Consider the following 15,579-nt stretch of genomic DNA (forward strand, 5'->3'; position numbering starts at 1 on the left):
AAACAGTTGCCTTCTTGCAACTGTTCTTTGAGATGTGTTGCATACATCGATTACACGATTCACCCTCCTTCCCTGACGCATCAGAGTCTACCTTTGGTTCTGGTGCAAAGGAACTGAAGTAGGGGAGGAGTGACTTTGGCCCTTTATACTCTCACTTTGGAGCACAAGGAACAGAGTGGGTGGGGCCGCCCCTATGCATACAGTTCTAGGTAAAACTCCATGCACCGGTGCATGCAACGCACACACACTACAGCATAATGGAACACATCTCGAAGAAGAACAGTTACAAAAAGATGAGTAACCATATCTTGTCTTTATTTCAATACCTTGATAGTCATCTGGCATGCTATGACTGTATAGTAGTTCGCCTTTGCTTTCGTATGTCTGTTATGTGTAGAGACCTTTAACTTTGAAATTGACCCTCAGTGGGCAGCTTTGGTGTAGGTAGGGTTAGCAGTAATTTCAGTTCTGTTTCTTTTATGGCTTTTGTTCAAAGGTATGTAGAAAATATTACAAACTGAATTGAAAATTATTTTTTAACAGTTAAAGAGTTTGAACTTTGTGAACTAAAAAGAAGTTTGACAAAGGCGTATGAAGAACAGGAAAGTTTAAAAAAGCAGTTGGAGGATCTAAAGGTAAATAATCGGATGTCTGAACACCAAGCGTGCACACAGACATTAAAGTTTCTGTTCCTTATGTAATCCTACTCTACTTATATGAATTTTCTGGTGAGTTTTTCTGTACTCTGAAAACATTTGAGATCTGGTGTAAATTGGCACAGTTCCATTCAATTCAGTGAAGCAACAGCAGTTTAAACTAGCTCAGGCTCTGTCCCCTTGTTATTTTATATCACTCTTGTTGTTCATCTCTGAATTCTTTGAGGTATGTAGTGTCCAGAACTGAACTAGTGAGGCCCAAGTACAGCAGAATAACCACTCTATTTGTCTTGCATGTAATAATCATGTTAATGCATTCCAAGGGCTTGATCCTGCAGACAGGCATATGGACTTTTACCCCCACATGGAGTCCTGATGATTTCAGTGGGACACTTGAGAATAAGGCTTTGTGTGTCAATGTCGATTTGAGTGTTGAGGCCCAATATGGCATTTGATTGTTTGTGACCAGCATTAAATTTAGCCAGATTCAGACGTGTTGTCAGTAGGTCAACTCCACTGAAGCAAGGAGTTACTCATTTACACCAGGTCTCTTTTTGGCCTTTCCTTTCATAATCCACTTTAATTCTCAGGTCTTTGCTGCTCTTTTTCTGTCGCTTCCTACCCAGTTGTCTCTCATTTTTACCACTATGTTCATTACTACTCAACTTCTTGAATTTCGAATAATTTGTACTTTAGTTTTAATCAGCTGGCTCAGTGTGCTGTCTGATTTTTCTCATTCATATGCATGTTCTTGTATTTGCAAATCTCACTCCCTTTGTAATGAAAAAATAATTTGTCCTCCCCCTATCACATTCCACTGTTGTACAAATGAGAAATGATGAAATTACCAGAATAACACTTGTGAATAGAACCAAAAGTCAAATAACTTTTTCATTACCGTGCTGAATTTATCTGATTAGTTCAATTTGGTAAATGGGTTCTGTGGGCCAAATGCTCAAATCTGGGAATAAAAATGAAATTATTTTGTCATTTTTTTCATGTACTGCGAGGTGACTGTGTTCTGTTCTTAAGCTAAAACACCTTTTGTGCAATTTTAGAATCAGCAGCTGAAGTTGGAAATGGATTTTGCATCCATAAAGGCATATAGCGGTACTTTAGAAAAAGAGTTTGAAAATTTAAATATGGTTCCAATGCTGTTCCAGTTTCATCTGCAAATAGTGGACACTAGTAAGTCATTTTTGTGAGTGTGTGTGATTGATCTTTTGTTTTACAATTGTTCAACAAATATCATTAAAATCTTCTTCTGAGATAGTTTCTGTGAATATGACCATGGGACATCTGGGTCATCGACAGTATGTCAACACTACAGTATAACACCTACAGCTGGCCCACATCAGCTGACTTAGGCTACAGGGCTGTTTAATTGTGGTGTAAATATTTGGGCTTGGGCTCTGGGACCTCATGAGGAGGAAGGTTTTTTAATGCAGTATAGACATACCCTGACTCCAGTCCCTTGCTGTCACAGGCAACCACATTCCATTCATAAACTTGTCAGGTTTTATCTTATATTTAGTTAGGTTATTTGACCCCATTACTTCTGTTGAAAGGCTGTACCTGAACTTCACTGTTCTGATGGTTAGAAAACTTCTAATTTCCCGCCTACATGTACTCATGTACTATTTGTTCTTGTGCCAACATTGTTCTTGAGATTAAATACCCTCCCTCGTGTTTATGCCCCTGATTTATTTATAGAGAGCAATCATATCCCCTCTCAGCCTTCATCTTGCTAGGCTGAACAAGCCAAGTGCTTTTAGTCTCCTCTCGTAAGATGGGCTTTCATTCACCTGATCATCCTAGTAGCCCTTTTCTGCACCTGTTCCAGTTTGAATTCACTTTCTTGAACATGGCTGACCAAAATTATACATAGTGTTCCAAATGAGATCTTGCCTTGCTCATTAATACGAGTGCCTTGCTCAGTAACATTAATACTTTCCTATCTCTACTGGAAATACCTTGCCTGATATAGCCTAGGATCACATTTGCCTCTTTCATGCTGGCATCATATTGCTGGCCCTTAGTCATCCTGTGATCAACTAATAAACCCAGGACTTTCTCCTCCTCTATTTCCAACTGATGAGTCCCCAGCACATAGCTGAAATTCTTATTAGTTCCTAAGTGCATGACCTTGCACTTCGTACTATAAAATTTCATCTTACTTCTATAACTCCAATCCTCCAGGCCATTCAGTTGATGTATAATATTCCAGCTTTTATACATTTAATCTGTGCCATGTTAATTTTATATTATTCTTGTATTTTAATCAAAATGTCATGCGATGCCAAGTCAAATGTGTTACAGAAGTCTAAGTATATTACGTTGACACTTACCTTTATCAACCAATTGTGTAATCTTGTCAAAAAGATTATGAAGCTAGTTTGACAAGATCTGTTTTCCATAAACCAAGGTTGATTTGCATTAATTACCATTTTTTATTAACTGAGTCCTGCATCAACTGCTCCTTTATCTTGCCCAGGATCAATATCAGGCTGACAGGCCTATAGTTACCCAGGTCATCCCATTTACCTGGGAAGTTAAAGTCTCCTGTAATGACACAGTTTCCAGTAATATTTATAGCTCAAATAATATTAAAGAGATCTCTATCCATATGCAAATCAAGCCCTAAGAATCTGCTATATAACAATTTCTACAATCCTTCACCAAAGTTATTTTGATCCAAAACAATTCTGTTTTACCCATGCAATCACTTCTTATTTCTTTACAGTCTACCACGTTATTGATACACAATGAAACTCCACCACCCTCACTTTTATTTCTTTCTCTCCTGAACAGCACATACCCTTCAATACCTGAATAACAGTCATGATTGCTATTCCATCGTGTTTCTATTCTTTCGATATCTGGTGTCACGTCCCCTACCGGGTGTTCTAATTCCTCCATTTTGTTGTCCAGGTTCCTTGCATTATTGGACAAGCATCATACTCTCTGACCTCACCCTGTTGCTAGCCAGATTAGTTATAGTCCTTTTGCTTCCCATGCTCAAGTGTTTTGAATTAAAGCTGGAATAGTTACCACAAGCAAAAGAAAATGTAAAGCCCTTCTGGACTGGATCCCACCATATCTTACTGAGCTTTTGACTGTCACAGTTTCCAGGCAACTGCATCTCTGACCCCTCCTGATTTCTTCTTGCATATCCCTTCTCTAAGTCCCAGGCCTTGAGCCAGGGCCAGCTCTGGCTTTTTTGCCGTCCCAAGCAAAAAAAAAACCAACCACCAGGGTGCAGGGAGGCCAGGCCGCGGCTTCACTCTGGCTAGTGGGACTCCCTGCGCTGCAGACATGCCTCAGGCAGTGGAGTGTGAGCCTCAGCTAGCGGGGGGGAGAGAGAGAAAGGGGGTGGCCAGGGCTTCCTTCAGCCGGGGCATTCGCCACTCAGCCCCTCCTGCCATGCCCCACCTGCAGGTGAATTGCAAGTCGGTGGGGAGGGAAGGACGCGGGCTGACGGGCTTGCTGCAGACCTGGCACCAGCTGCGGCAGACGGAGCTTGCGGCCCGCTCCCAGCAGGGCACTCCCCACCTCCGCGCCGCCGCCTCCTACAGTGACGCACTGAAAGTCGTCGGCGAAACAAAAGAAAAACAAACAAAACAAAAAAACAACCAGGGCAGCTGGAGCGGCAAACCAAAAAAAAAAGGCGGCCGTGCCACCCTAGGATTGGACAGAATGCCGTCCCTTAGAATCTGCCGCTCCAAGCACAAGCTTGGTTGGCTGGTGCCTGGAGCCAGCCCTGCCTCAAGCCATCACCTCTCTCTTGGGTGAGATCATGTGATGGTTGCACAACCATGGTTTCCCTCCACGTATCTGACTTATGTCAACACCCTGCAATTCTGTTCCCTTTGAGACAGTGACAGCGGTAATCAGTGACCCAAAAGCCACCTTAAAGCAAAGCATCATTTATTTAGAACAAAAGTAGTTAAGAGAAGACCATCTTAAAAACATTAGGACACACTACACACATCTAGCTTACCAGGCGTTTAACCGTATTCTACCTGGGGACTCTTCCGTAGAGCCTCTCTCTGTCAATTTGTCTCCCTGTAGAATTCACTGACATTCCCTGAAGAGCCTTGGCAACTCAACGGCCCCTTCACAGGAATCAAATAAACATTTTGATTCCTAATCTGGGAAAACAGCTGTGTCACTTCAACCTAGAGACTTGAAGTATGCCCTTGTCTCATCAAGTATGCCCTGATGTTTGCTGCAAGATTGCTTATCTGGGACCATTGTGTACTGCCTTCTTGCTTGTTCTTCCCACAGCCCCCTATTAAGCTAAATCAGTGCATTCATACAGGAAACTTTTATAACCTCAGTGTACAGTAACTTCCCCTCACTGACCAGTGTTCATAACATTATTGCATATCCACATCTATCACACTGACATTCTGTGTACCAGCTCACATTAGTAGGTGCACATCTTTAAGGTATGTTGACATATAAAATTTCTGCCTTTATTTTTGCCTCTGCTGCTCTTAGGCTCTTGATATCCTGCACAAATATCACAATATTAGTCTTTTCCTCCCTTCAAGAACAAGGGTCTTGATTGTTTTCTTTTCCAAAGGCTTTTGTGCACATTTTAATATTTTGGTGTTTATTTCTGAGTGTTATGAAACACCTAGAAAACTGCTAGATAGACACCATATAGACACAATATTATTAAAATGTATTCATGTAATAATGAGGTCCACAGCTGTACAATAACTATTTCAGTGATAGAGCGCAATATCCTTTAAATCTGGCATGCTAGAATTTGAGATGTCTTTGTTGAGGACAAATAAAGAATGCAGATTGACCTAGAGAGAACAGAAGTACACAAAACTGAATAGCATAGAAGTATGGATAGAAAGCTAGGAAACAAAGTTCATCTTGGAAAAATTAATCCTTCTGGAAAAAAATTATCCAACCATCATATGCTTAATGGGGAACAGATCCTTGGAAAGCAGTAATGCTAGTAAAAGATCTAAAGGTGATAATGCACAGCAATGCAACATAACAGGAAAGCAGCCAGTCTGTATGTTGGGTTGCATATATGGAGTGGTATCATGTATCGAGGAGATGATAGTCCCTCTCTCTGCACCAGTGTTATATGGAGGTAGGTCAAGATGCTGGTAAACTAGAAGGAAGTCCAGAGAAGATTAACAAAAATTCTTGAGACTGTAATGATTGATGTCTGAAGAAAGAATGAAACAGCTAAACAGGAATAGCATGATTCTAAGACAATAGAGGTGTATGATAACTATGTACAAGTGTTTGTAAAGTATAAAAAGCAAGTTAGGAAAGAATTGTTTTAGGATAGTCTCAATGGTTATAACTAGAGCTGGTCGAATAAGACTGAGGAAATAAAAAATTAAGGTGAATATCAAGTAACAGCTTTTGGTAATGAGATCTGTTAGACTTTGAAATGGACTTTTAAGGAAAGACAAATTGATAGAACCCCTGTTGCTTGTCACCTGACACTAGGCCAGGGGTTGGCAACCTTTCAGAAGTAGTGTGCCGAGTCTTCATTTATTCACTCTAATTTAAGGTTTCGCGTGCTGGTAATACATTTTAATGTGTTTAGAGGGTCTCTCTCTATAAGTCTATATTATATAACTAAACTATTGTATGTAAAATAAACAAGGTTTTTAAAATGTTTAAGAAGCTTCATTTAAAATTTAAATTAAAATGCAGATCTTATCAGTTTAGTGCAGTGGTTCTTAACCTGGGGTGCATGCACCTCCGGGGGGTGCGAGATGCCATTTCTGGGGGTGCGAGACATGCGAGATTTTTTTTAGAAGGTAAATCATTGAAAACACAAATTAAGCACAGACACATAAGTACCACTACTTTGTTTCATCAAACCTATGTATTTACTAACATTGTACATGTTTTAACGATTACTATAATATACAAACAAAGTTTTTAAGTTAGTTAATTGTAGTGTAATTTTTTATAAGGGCTGGGACCAGGCCAGGAGCAGAGCCCTGGGCTGGCTGCCGGTACCCCAGGCTTGCAGGAGGGCTGAGCAGGGCCCAGACCCTGACTGGCAGGGGACTGGGTGGCTGGAACGCCAGACCAGCAGCAATGTGATTGGGGCCAGCACCTGGTATCCCAGGCTGGCAGCAGGCTGAGCTGAGCCAATGGCCGGGACCCTGGCTGGCAGGGTCTGGAACCCCAGACCAGCATCGAGCTGAGTGGCTCAGGTTGCCGACCCCGGCACTAGACTGAACAAAATACTTAGAGTGAGATCCAGGCCCCATTGAAATCAATGGCAAAACCCTCATTGACTTCAGCAGGACAAGATCTGCCCCTTAATGTTCTTTGGCTTAGATAGGATAACCTAATAGGTCTCCTCCTCCATTTCTAAATTTTGCGAGTTAAATACTGAAATCCTTAACTCAGGCAAAATGACCCTTGACTCCAAAAAGAGCCCTACCTTCAGAATTTAGCCTTATGGACACTTTCTTAGTGATAGAAACTACAATATGCTAAAAGCCAAGGCCTGAGAGATATTTTTATGTATGTTTCCCTTTGCTCACAACTGAACTTGACGTCTGAATCTTCTCATCTTTCTTTTTTTAATAAGTACTTATAATAAGGATTTTGCATAAAGTGAGACTATGCAGCCCTGTACTATGTTAAGTGGCTATACGAAGTCATGGACACTTCAGAAACAGTCAAACAATACATTTGCTTTGTTACATATGAAAATTTCTAAGACAAAAATAATTGAGGCAGTTGAGATGATCACTAATATATAACAGACTATTATTTTTGTTACGGTACATTCACATAGAGCCTTGAATGGAAACATTTGTAGTTATTAAATCTTTTACACTTTTTTATATTTGCAAAGAACAGCTAAGTTTTTCACTCTTTTTTGTCAGTTGGGAGCATTATTTCCATATGAAAATAATTTTTCTCCAGTACTTATTCAAATTACTTTGCTTACCGCTGCTATAATTCCAAATTTTCATTAACTGTCATTATCCAGCAGTAGCTCCTCACTTTAAACTGGCACCATCTTACTACTCTGCAGTTGCATATAAGTGAACATCTAAAATGTACCAGTTGTCAGGTTGTTAATAACAAAAAGTAGCTGCTTTTTAAACATGCTTGTTTAGCATAAAACTAAACTACAATCATTTGGCATAAATAAAATGTGTGATTGCTCTTTAAAATGTAGCTTGAATTGTGGTTATTTGATTTAGCTATTCCATCTGCATCACTTGCCTATCTGGGATGAAAGTCTAGCATTTTTTCTTCCTTCAGAATACTTAGCACAAACAAGCGTACGGTGTTTGTTGTTGTATCAGATATGAAAATGTGAAAAGTTCCTTTGCACTAGTCCTGCCTCCGATGACCAGAAATGATACAAATATCAGATGGCAGATCCTCAGCTGGTGTAAATGGTCATACCCGTTGTCCGCTGGAGATAAGATAATTTATACTAGTTCCAGATCTTCCCCCAGGATTTGTGACAGAGGACAGAATGCAGCTGGGAGGCAACCGGAGAGGGAGTTCAAGAGATTTTGTGGGAGGGAATCTACAACTGGGATAAGGATGGAGTGAGGAACCTGAATTTCAGAGGCAGCTGGGGAGGAATTTGAGGCAATCTTGTGATGAAAGTAGATGTGAGGGAAACTGGGAGACTTTTCAAAAGACAGGAGGGAGTCTGCATCTGGGGGAAGAGGTTTGGGGACCTCTGCATAGTCCAGAATCAGGATCATTGGAGAGGTAGGTGAGAAGGGTGACCCAGGACACTTGTATATGGGAGGAGAGAGAGAAAGTGCAGTGAAAGAACCATAAGAGCATGTGGATGGGGTCAGGAGACAGTTGGAAGTGGAAATAGTTAATAGAGGCAGGAAGCAATTTCTCAGTTCTTGCTTCACGGTCAGCAGAACATTTTTTGAAATGGGTATTGAAGGGAGACAACACTGTCACAGGGCAGTGCTGGAAAATAAAAAAATAGTTTTAAAGAAACCATTCTGGCTACAGTTTCAGGCAGTGGGAGAAAGATAGTAAGTGTCTGTACTCTCCACAGCAACTAGACAAAAAAAACTCATATCTAGATGGACAGAAGGAAAAACAAGATTTTTAAAAGGTATCCATAAATTGGGATTTTCAGAAATTCAAATTACTGTGAGAATTATGGGTCATCTCCTACAAGTGCTGATTTAGTACCGCCTCCTCAGCAGCTTTGGCTAGTGGCGCTCCAGTTATTAACTAAAGCTGCCTCCCACTTTCTGGGCAAAATTTCTGAGGAAATGCGATGGCAAGAACACCTGCACTCGTTCAGGTGTGTGTAGCTGAATGATATGAAAGAATCATTTGTAATTTGTTAAATTCTACATCTTGAAGGTTTACAGAATGTTGAAAGTATCAATTTGTATGCTTGGGTATTGCATATTAAGTGCATAGGGTACAAGATATGATGGGTTTAGAGTATGTTAATCTTCAATTTCTGTTGCTTTCTCTGCAATGAGATAAGTAGTCATCCAGTTTTTCATCAACTCTTTTCTCTCTCACCATAGCAACACATGCATAAAACAATCTGACCTTGTTGTAGAAGAGTGGTTTTGTCATTGAAGAACATTGTATCCTTTCAAACAAACAGCAGCTGGCATTTACACCGTCTTGTTTAATGGCTCTGATGTCTTAAGGGCTGAAGGAACCTTAGTCCAGAAACTAACATTCTCCCCCTCACCCCCAACCTCCTGTCGTCAGTTGTTTTGCTTTTGCAATCCAAATGTGAGCTTCAGAAAAATGAAGGAGAATGTTCCATATATTAAATTCCAAAAACAAAGTTAATTCAGCACTGTAGTTTAGATATTCTTTCTTCAGTATATTTAAAATATCAAGTTATGTTTCCCACAGCAACTGTAATTTGTACGGGTCCCATTGAGAACATGCAGTTAGCTACACAAGATATTATATAAGGTGGTAAAGTTTTCTGCATTCATATCAGCACACCCCAGTTCAGTGAATTACCGTACTTAAGCATATGCCAAACTACACATGTGAGTATTCCCATTAAGATCAATGGGACTCATCATGCGTGGAGCTAGGCATGTGCTTTAAATACCTTGCTGAATTGGAATTATGCAGTATGGCATATGGATGTATGCAGTATGTAACAGGATCCCTAGATTGGAATTTCCCTACTTTTGAGCAATTCAGATCTTAACTACAATGTTTTATTAGAATTGTTTTGATTAAATTTAATTTATTGGTTGTTTTTAAAGAAAAGCACAATGGGAAAACTATGAGTGCATGTTCAGAATATTTGTGCAGTGTTCAAAAGAATACACTGAACATTTGCTTTGATAACTGCTCAAATTCATATAAATGCATTATGTACATGAGATTCAAATAAAAGTAATGAGTACATTTATCTGTATGTCTACAGGTATGTATGTACACAGAGAGAAAAAAATACAGCTTTTACTGCAATGTGCAGTTCTCCAAATCTAAGCTAGTTTTGGATTTATTTTTTCTTTTACAGAGAAATTTAAGATTTGAAAGATGGGAAAATTCTAACAAACATCATCCCTCTTCCATGAATATCTTCCCAAGTCTTTATTATTTTTAGGTAGCCTTCTGTGTTCAAAGGGTTTTCTTCAGAAAAACATAAAATATGACTGGTATTAAATGATTTACTGAATATAATTATTTTTGTTTATGGCTGTTTTATGGTAAACTCAGTCATCTAAAACTAATGGTTGTGTTTCATAAGCTGTTGTATTAAAGTAATAAATTGCAGTCATTTTACATTCTCCTTAACCCTGAAGCATAAACCAATATACCCTTTCAGCTAGTACTGTAAATTACACTCCTCTGCTCTGAAGTTTGAAAATAAAAATAGCTAGGATGGAAAAGATGAGTGTGATGATACGGTCTTCTAGGTTCTTGCAAAAGTCTTTACCAGGATAGCAAATATAGGCATTTGAGGGAAGAATAAATTAGGAAGCTTGTTTGGTCATAGAGTTCCTGATGGATGGAAGGCTCAGAATGTACAGTGTACATCTGGGCCCTTTTTTCATGTTATATTCAGCAGAAAGTATTTGTGAAGCTTTGCTCCTATATAAACTTTTTGGGGGAGCATGAGTTGAAGGAGAATGCACTGTCAGGTTCTGCTTTCATAGGACTTGTAGAAATTACTACATGGTGGAAAACTGAAGGTACAACTTCTGGGATGGATTCTGCTCATTGAAAACCCGCAAGAACATTTGATGTGACATGTTAAATATGAAGCATAAAATTGTGATTTGCCTTCAGCCCGGCTGTAAAGGTGAAGAGTGTTCTTTAAAATCTACATTAGATGACGTTTTACTGGCAGAACTTTGAAATTGCACCTTATTGTAGAAATGACTTCTAGCCATAGGTATCTGTATTACTGGTTTTAATGATAATCATGTCATCTGTCAGATTTTTTTTTCCTAACTGTAAAATGAGGATACTTCACCTGTTTAAAGGATGTCCAAGATTAATTAGTTAATGAACCCAGTGCTTCAGAATTCCTGCTCATATGAGTAATACCATTGATGTCAAAGTGATAACTCACAAGAGTAAGGCTGTTCCTACAAGTAAGGGGTTTTCAGGATAAACACTGAGTAGAAGTACTTTTATTAATTTTATAATGTAATAATACTCGTTCCTTTTATTAAAATTGTTTTTATAGCTCTGGTCTGCAGCACTGAGGATGTACCAGTGGACTGATATTACAGCCCTTACTCACATGAGTATTCCTGCTTAGTAAGGGCTACTATATTGGCCCTGTGTATGAGCACACTGTTAAATTATACCAAAAAATGATATTGTGTTAGCAGTAACATTATAGAATAGGGGGAAATCTAGTATACTGCATATTAAAATGTTTCTGTAATAAAAGGTCTATTTTTCTGATAGACCTGGTCAAAAAATGAGATGTAATTTTCATAACATTGACAAAAAATTCATCCTGCAGCTTTTCATTGGAATTTCTTTGAAAAAATTCATCGAAATGGTGAATTTTGAAAAAGTTTGACCATTTCTACATATGATGGGTGAGACACATAATATTGGAGGCTGATACCATCTCCTTATTTAATTGCAAGGGGTGTGTGTAGAGTCTTCCAGCATAGCTCTGGACATTCAGTTCTACTTCTGTGCCGTATACTTTAATTGAATTTAAAAAGCAGCATGATACTCAAACAATAAAAAGGGGTTACTGTGTAAGATCACTACTGCAAGGTACCGACACCTCTAAAACCCCATTGATTTCTGTGCAAGCTGGAGATGGTCAATACCTATTCAGAGATAGTCCGCACCTTGCAGGATTGGAGACTGAGATCTCAAATTGACATCAGGGATTGTTTCCTATTAAAATACTGTTTTAGAAACAACGCACTTTTAATATCACTTACTTAGACAACATCATTTGCCTTGAGTTCAAAATACAGTACTTCCTCTGATATAAAAACAGAAGATTAAGATGAGAAAGGACAAGTCCTCATCTTAGTTTTGCTGCCACCCCCTGCTCTTTGGACAGAAAACCTGCCCAATAACTCCATCCTGTGACTCTTCTTATTTATTGGTGCCCCGTTCAGTAGGTGTAACATGGCCTTTGACAAAAAAGCAAAAGGACCTTTTTTCTGCCCCAAGGTGTCTACAATACAATTATCCATTCAAATGTAATTACAGAATGGCTAAATTATTCTTAAACAATCCCACTGTGTTTTCTGATAGACTCTTCCACATGCAAATAACCATATTAAATTGGGTTCATGGGGGAAAATGATGGTATGGGGGACAGAGCAGCTGGCTAGGACCTAAAAGAAAAGAGAGCAGCTACCTCCACTCATACATTAGGGATTTTATTTGGCCTAATTGAGGTGGTGTACTAGTAGGAATTAGTCCATGTGTGAATTGTTTGTACTTTGCTTTCATTCTGTAGACAGTTCAGTGTAATGACTTTTCCCCAGAGTCTTTCCTCTATTATGGGTTTTACTTCCCAGTAGAGGCTTTTTCAAGCAAAGTTTTGTCTCCAAGGTTAATGCTGAAGGAGGTTTTCCCTTGGGACAGGCCAAAAAGGTTGGGGTTTTGGAGCAGGGAATGAAGAAGTTGAGATAACCCAGTTAAATCTTCCAGGAGGGGGTTCCTATGTGTCTGGAAAACCCTCTTTTATTGAGAATCTGAAGTAAATATGCTGGAAGTAGAGAAATTTAGGGTGCAGTATTTTGTGAGTTTGTATTACTAACACTCTCTCTCTCCCTCTCTCTCTCTCTGTGTGCATAATAAACACTTGTGCACTGATTGGTCATTTTTTCTTTGGGGACTATTTAATTTTCCTCCATAACAGAATACCCTACACTCAAACCTCCACATCTCACCTGAGGCCGTCCCCTCATTTTTTAAATAAAAAGAGATGTAAAAGTTCAGTGCATCACACAACATCATCATTGCTCGTGTTTTTGATTGTTCATATGATGTATTCCATGTGTTTTGCAGATATTTAGATTGTTCTTTTTTGGTCAAAGACTCTGTCTTTCTGATTGTTCTGTAAGATACCCCCCTCCAAAACAATAATCCATTCAAATGGCCTGGTGATATCATCAGATAAAATTTCTGATGTAAGTATTACCTCTATTCTAGAATAAAGGAGTCTGCTGTTTTAATTTGATAACTTGAAAGAGAGCAATTTATATTTTTAATGGAGGAAAAGGTCCCTCTATTGTAAACATTAACTCATAGTGTGTGTGTAAATATTAAACAGCTTTATTATACAGGTGAAAAAGGGATGTGAATTATCCATACTTAATATAAATAAGATACTGTAGGTATTTATTCTGTCAGGGTCAGATTACTTGTAAATATGCAATAAAATATTGATTTGATTTTTTTGTACTGTTACTTATTTGGGAAGGGTTCAATTTGTGCCTCTCCGCTTAGTGAGTTATGCTCTCCCAGACACTTCAGTGACAGATCTGCCCCAGTTTTCCATTCTGTAGAACCAGATGCTTCAGGGGCCCATGAGGCATTTTGCAGGTTCTTTTGAAGATGTGTGCCTGTGCAGTGAGGCATCCTATGGGCTCACAGCTAAGGCTAAGATTTTGTCATGGATATTTTTAGTAAAAGTCACAGACAGGTCACAGGCAATAAAGAAAAATTCATGGAAGCCTGTGACCGGTCCCTGACTTTTACTAAAAACATCCATGACAAAATGGAGAGCTGCTGGGCAGTTACTGGGAGCCCAGTTGGGAGTTTTGGGGCTCCACACCACCCATGGGGGCTCGGAGCTCCAGGGTCCTCCTTCACCTGTGGCTCCAAGCTGTGGGGTCCCCCCAGCCACCTGTGGTGGCCGGGAGCTCTGAGGGCAGGGGGGGTCCCCTGCCACCTGCAGCAGCTTGGAGTTCAGGGGGCACGGGTACCCCGCAGCTGCCAGCCACCACTGGCTGAAGTCATGGACTCCGTGACTGCCATGACAAAATCCTAGCCTTTCTCACAGCACATAAAACTCCTCTGATGCTCAGCAAGGTGCTGAGTGATGCAGTTCCAGGATAAGAGCTTCAATCTGGGCTCCCTGCTCTTTCCCAGTGGCAGTTTTAGAGCATGGAGAGTGGGGGGAGCACAGATCAGTGCTGTAACTCCCTGCTCTGCTTCCTGAAAGCTGAGAGGGGAGTGAAGATTCATTTAGCTACCCAGATGTGAGTAAAATGAGGTTAAAGGACTTGCCAAAGTCACACAATGAGTCAAAGGGAGATAGAGCCTGGAGCAGAACAATTCCTCTGATACAATTTGGAAATCATCCCAGCAAGTAAAAATACCGACTATGAGGTAAAGGGGAGAATGTAGAAGATACTTCAGCTAGTGAAAATAGCAATTCCTCGTTTTTTGTGTGCACCTTTATGCTTAGTAAAAGTATTAATGAAAAACAACCTCTACCAGCACTTGTAATCTGTCTGTGGATACAGTGGCCAATCTTTTCATCTGTTGATCTGTGCTGCATTAGTGTAATTTTCTTATAGGGTCCCAGTGAAGTCTACTGGCAACATCTACTACTTGGCAGTTAAGAAGAGGCAGAAAGAAGATGACCCAGAGCTGCCAGCTGGAATATGCACTGCTACTTTCATTTGAATAACCCACAGAACTTGAATACATGTGGCACCACAGAACTTGGTTTCTTTCTTTTCAGCCTTTGTTTCAAGTGACCACTATACTTCATTGTAATAGATGCTTCCTGAATAAGCTGGGGGTGGTGTTTAAAATGGGGGCTGTCTTTTGATTTTATAGAAGAGAGAGAAACTGAAAAAAACTCACTCAAAATAACGTTCTGTTCTGGCAATAAAGAGATTTGAAGGTTAATTGAAACAACACCACATCCCTAGCCTTATTTTTCTATGTTGTCTTTAATCTGTATAAGCAACTGTATAAATAATGCAGCAAAGAGTCCTGTGGCACCTTATAGACTAACAGACGTTTTGGAGCATGCGCTTTCGTGGGTGAATACCCACTTCGTCAGAGGCATCCGAAAGCTCATGCTCCAAAATGTCTGTTAGTCTATAAGGTGCCACAGGACTCTTTACTGCTTTTACAGATCCAGACTAACACGGCTACCCCTCTGATACTTGTATAAATAATCTGTATACATAACTCTCTTTACTATGCATTTCTGGTAAGAAGCTAGATTGTTGTAAGATATACCTAGCTCAGTTCGGGATCTGAAACTTTCTGTTGGAATCTAGGAAAACACTCTGATACACCTGATGCAGATCAATGGAATTGTAGCTACTTAGACCACAATTTGAGTTTGACCTCTAAGCCTATGTTAATATTTAGGTGCATCTTTTACTGTGGATATATAAAATCTCCTTTTTCCTAATCTTTGGGCTATCTGAGCATATTGACTTTTTTTTAAGCTAAATGGCTAGCAAAATGA

The 15,579-nt window shown here is 39.6% G+C and overlaps 1 protein-coding gene across 7 annotated transcripts in view; it reads left to right on the forward strand.

The window, feature by feature from the left end:
* LOC123371039 (SWI/SNF-related matrix-associated actin-dependent regulator of chromatin subfamily E member 1-related-like) overlaps positions 1-15,027 on the forward strand; it is a 35,016-nt gene extending 19,989 nt beyond the window's left edge. For 3 of the 7 annotated variants that reach the window (XM_045018167.1, XM_045018172.1, XM_045018169.1), the window contains 3 exons: positions 544-635; positions 1,715-1,844; positions 9,197-13,537. In XM_045018167.1, coding sequence (XP_044874102.1) covers positions 544-635; positions 1,715-1,844; positions 9,197-9,210 — 236 coding nt within the window. In that variant the 3' untranslated portion in view covers positions 9,211-13,537. Of the gene's footprint in view, positions 1-543; positions 636-1,714; positions 1,845-9,196; positions 13,538-14,668 lie in introns of those variants that run through there. The other 4 variants (XM_045018170.1, XM_045018168.1, XM_045018171.1 and 1 more) reach the window with 4 other exon arrangements.
* Positions 15,028-15,579: the final 552 nt, after the last annotated feature.

Source organism: Mauremys mutica, chromosome 5 (assembly GCF_020497125.1).
Source record: "Mauremys mutica isolate MM-2020 ecotype Southern chromosome 5, ASM2049712v1, whole genome shotgun sequence".
Lineage (NCBI taxonomy): Eukaryota > Metazoa > Chordata > Testudines > Geoemydidae > Mauremys > Mauremys mutica.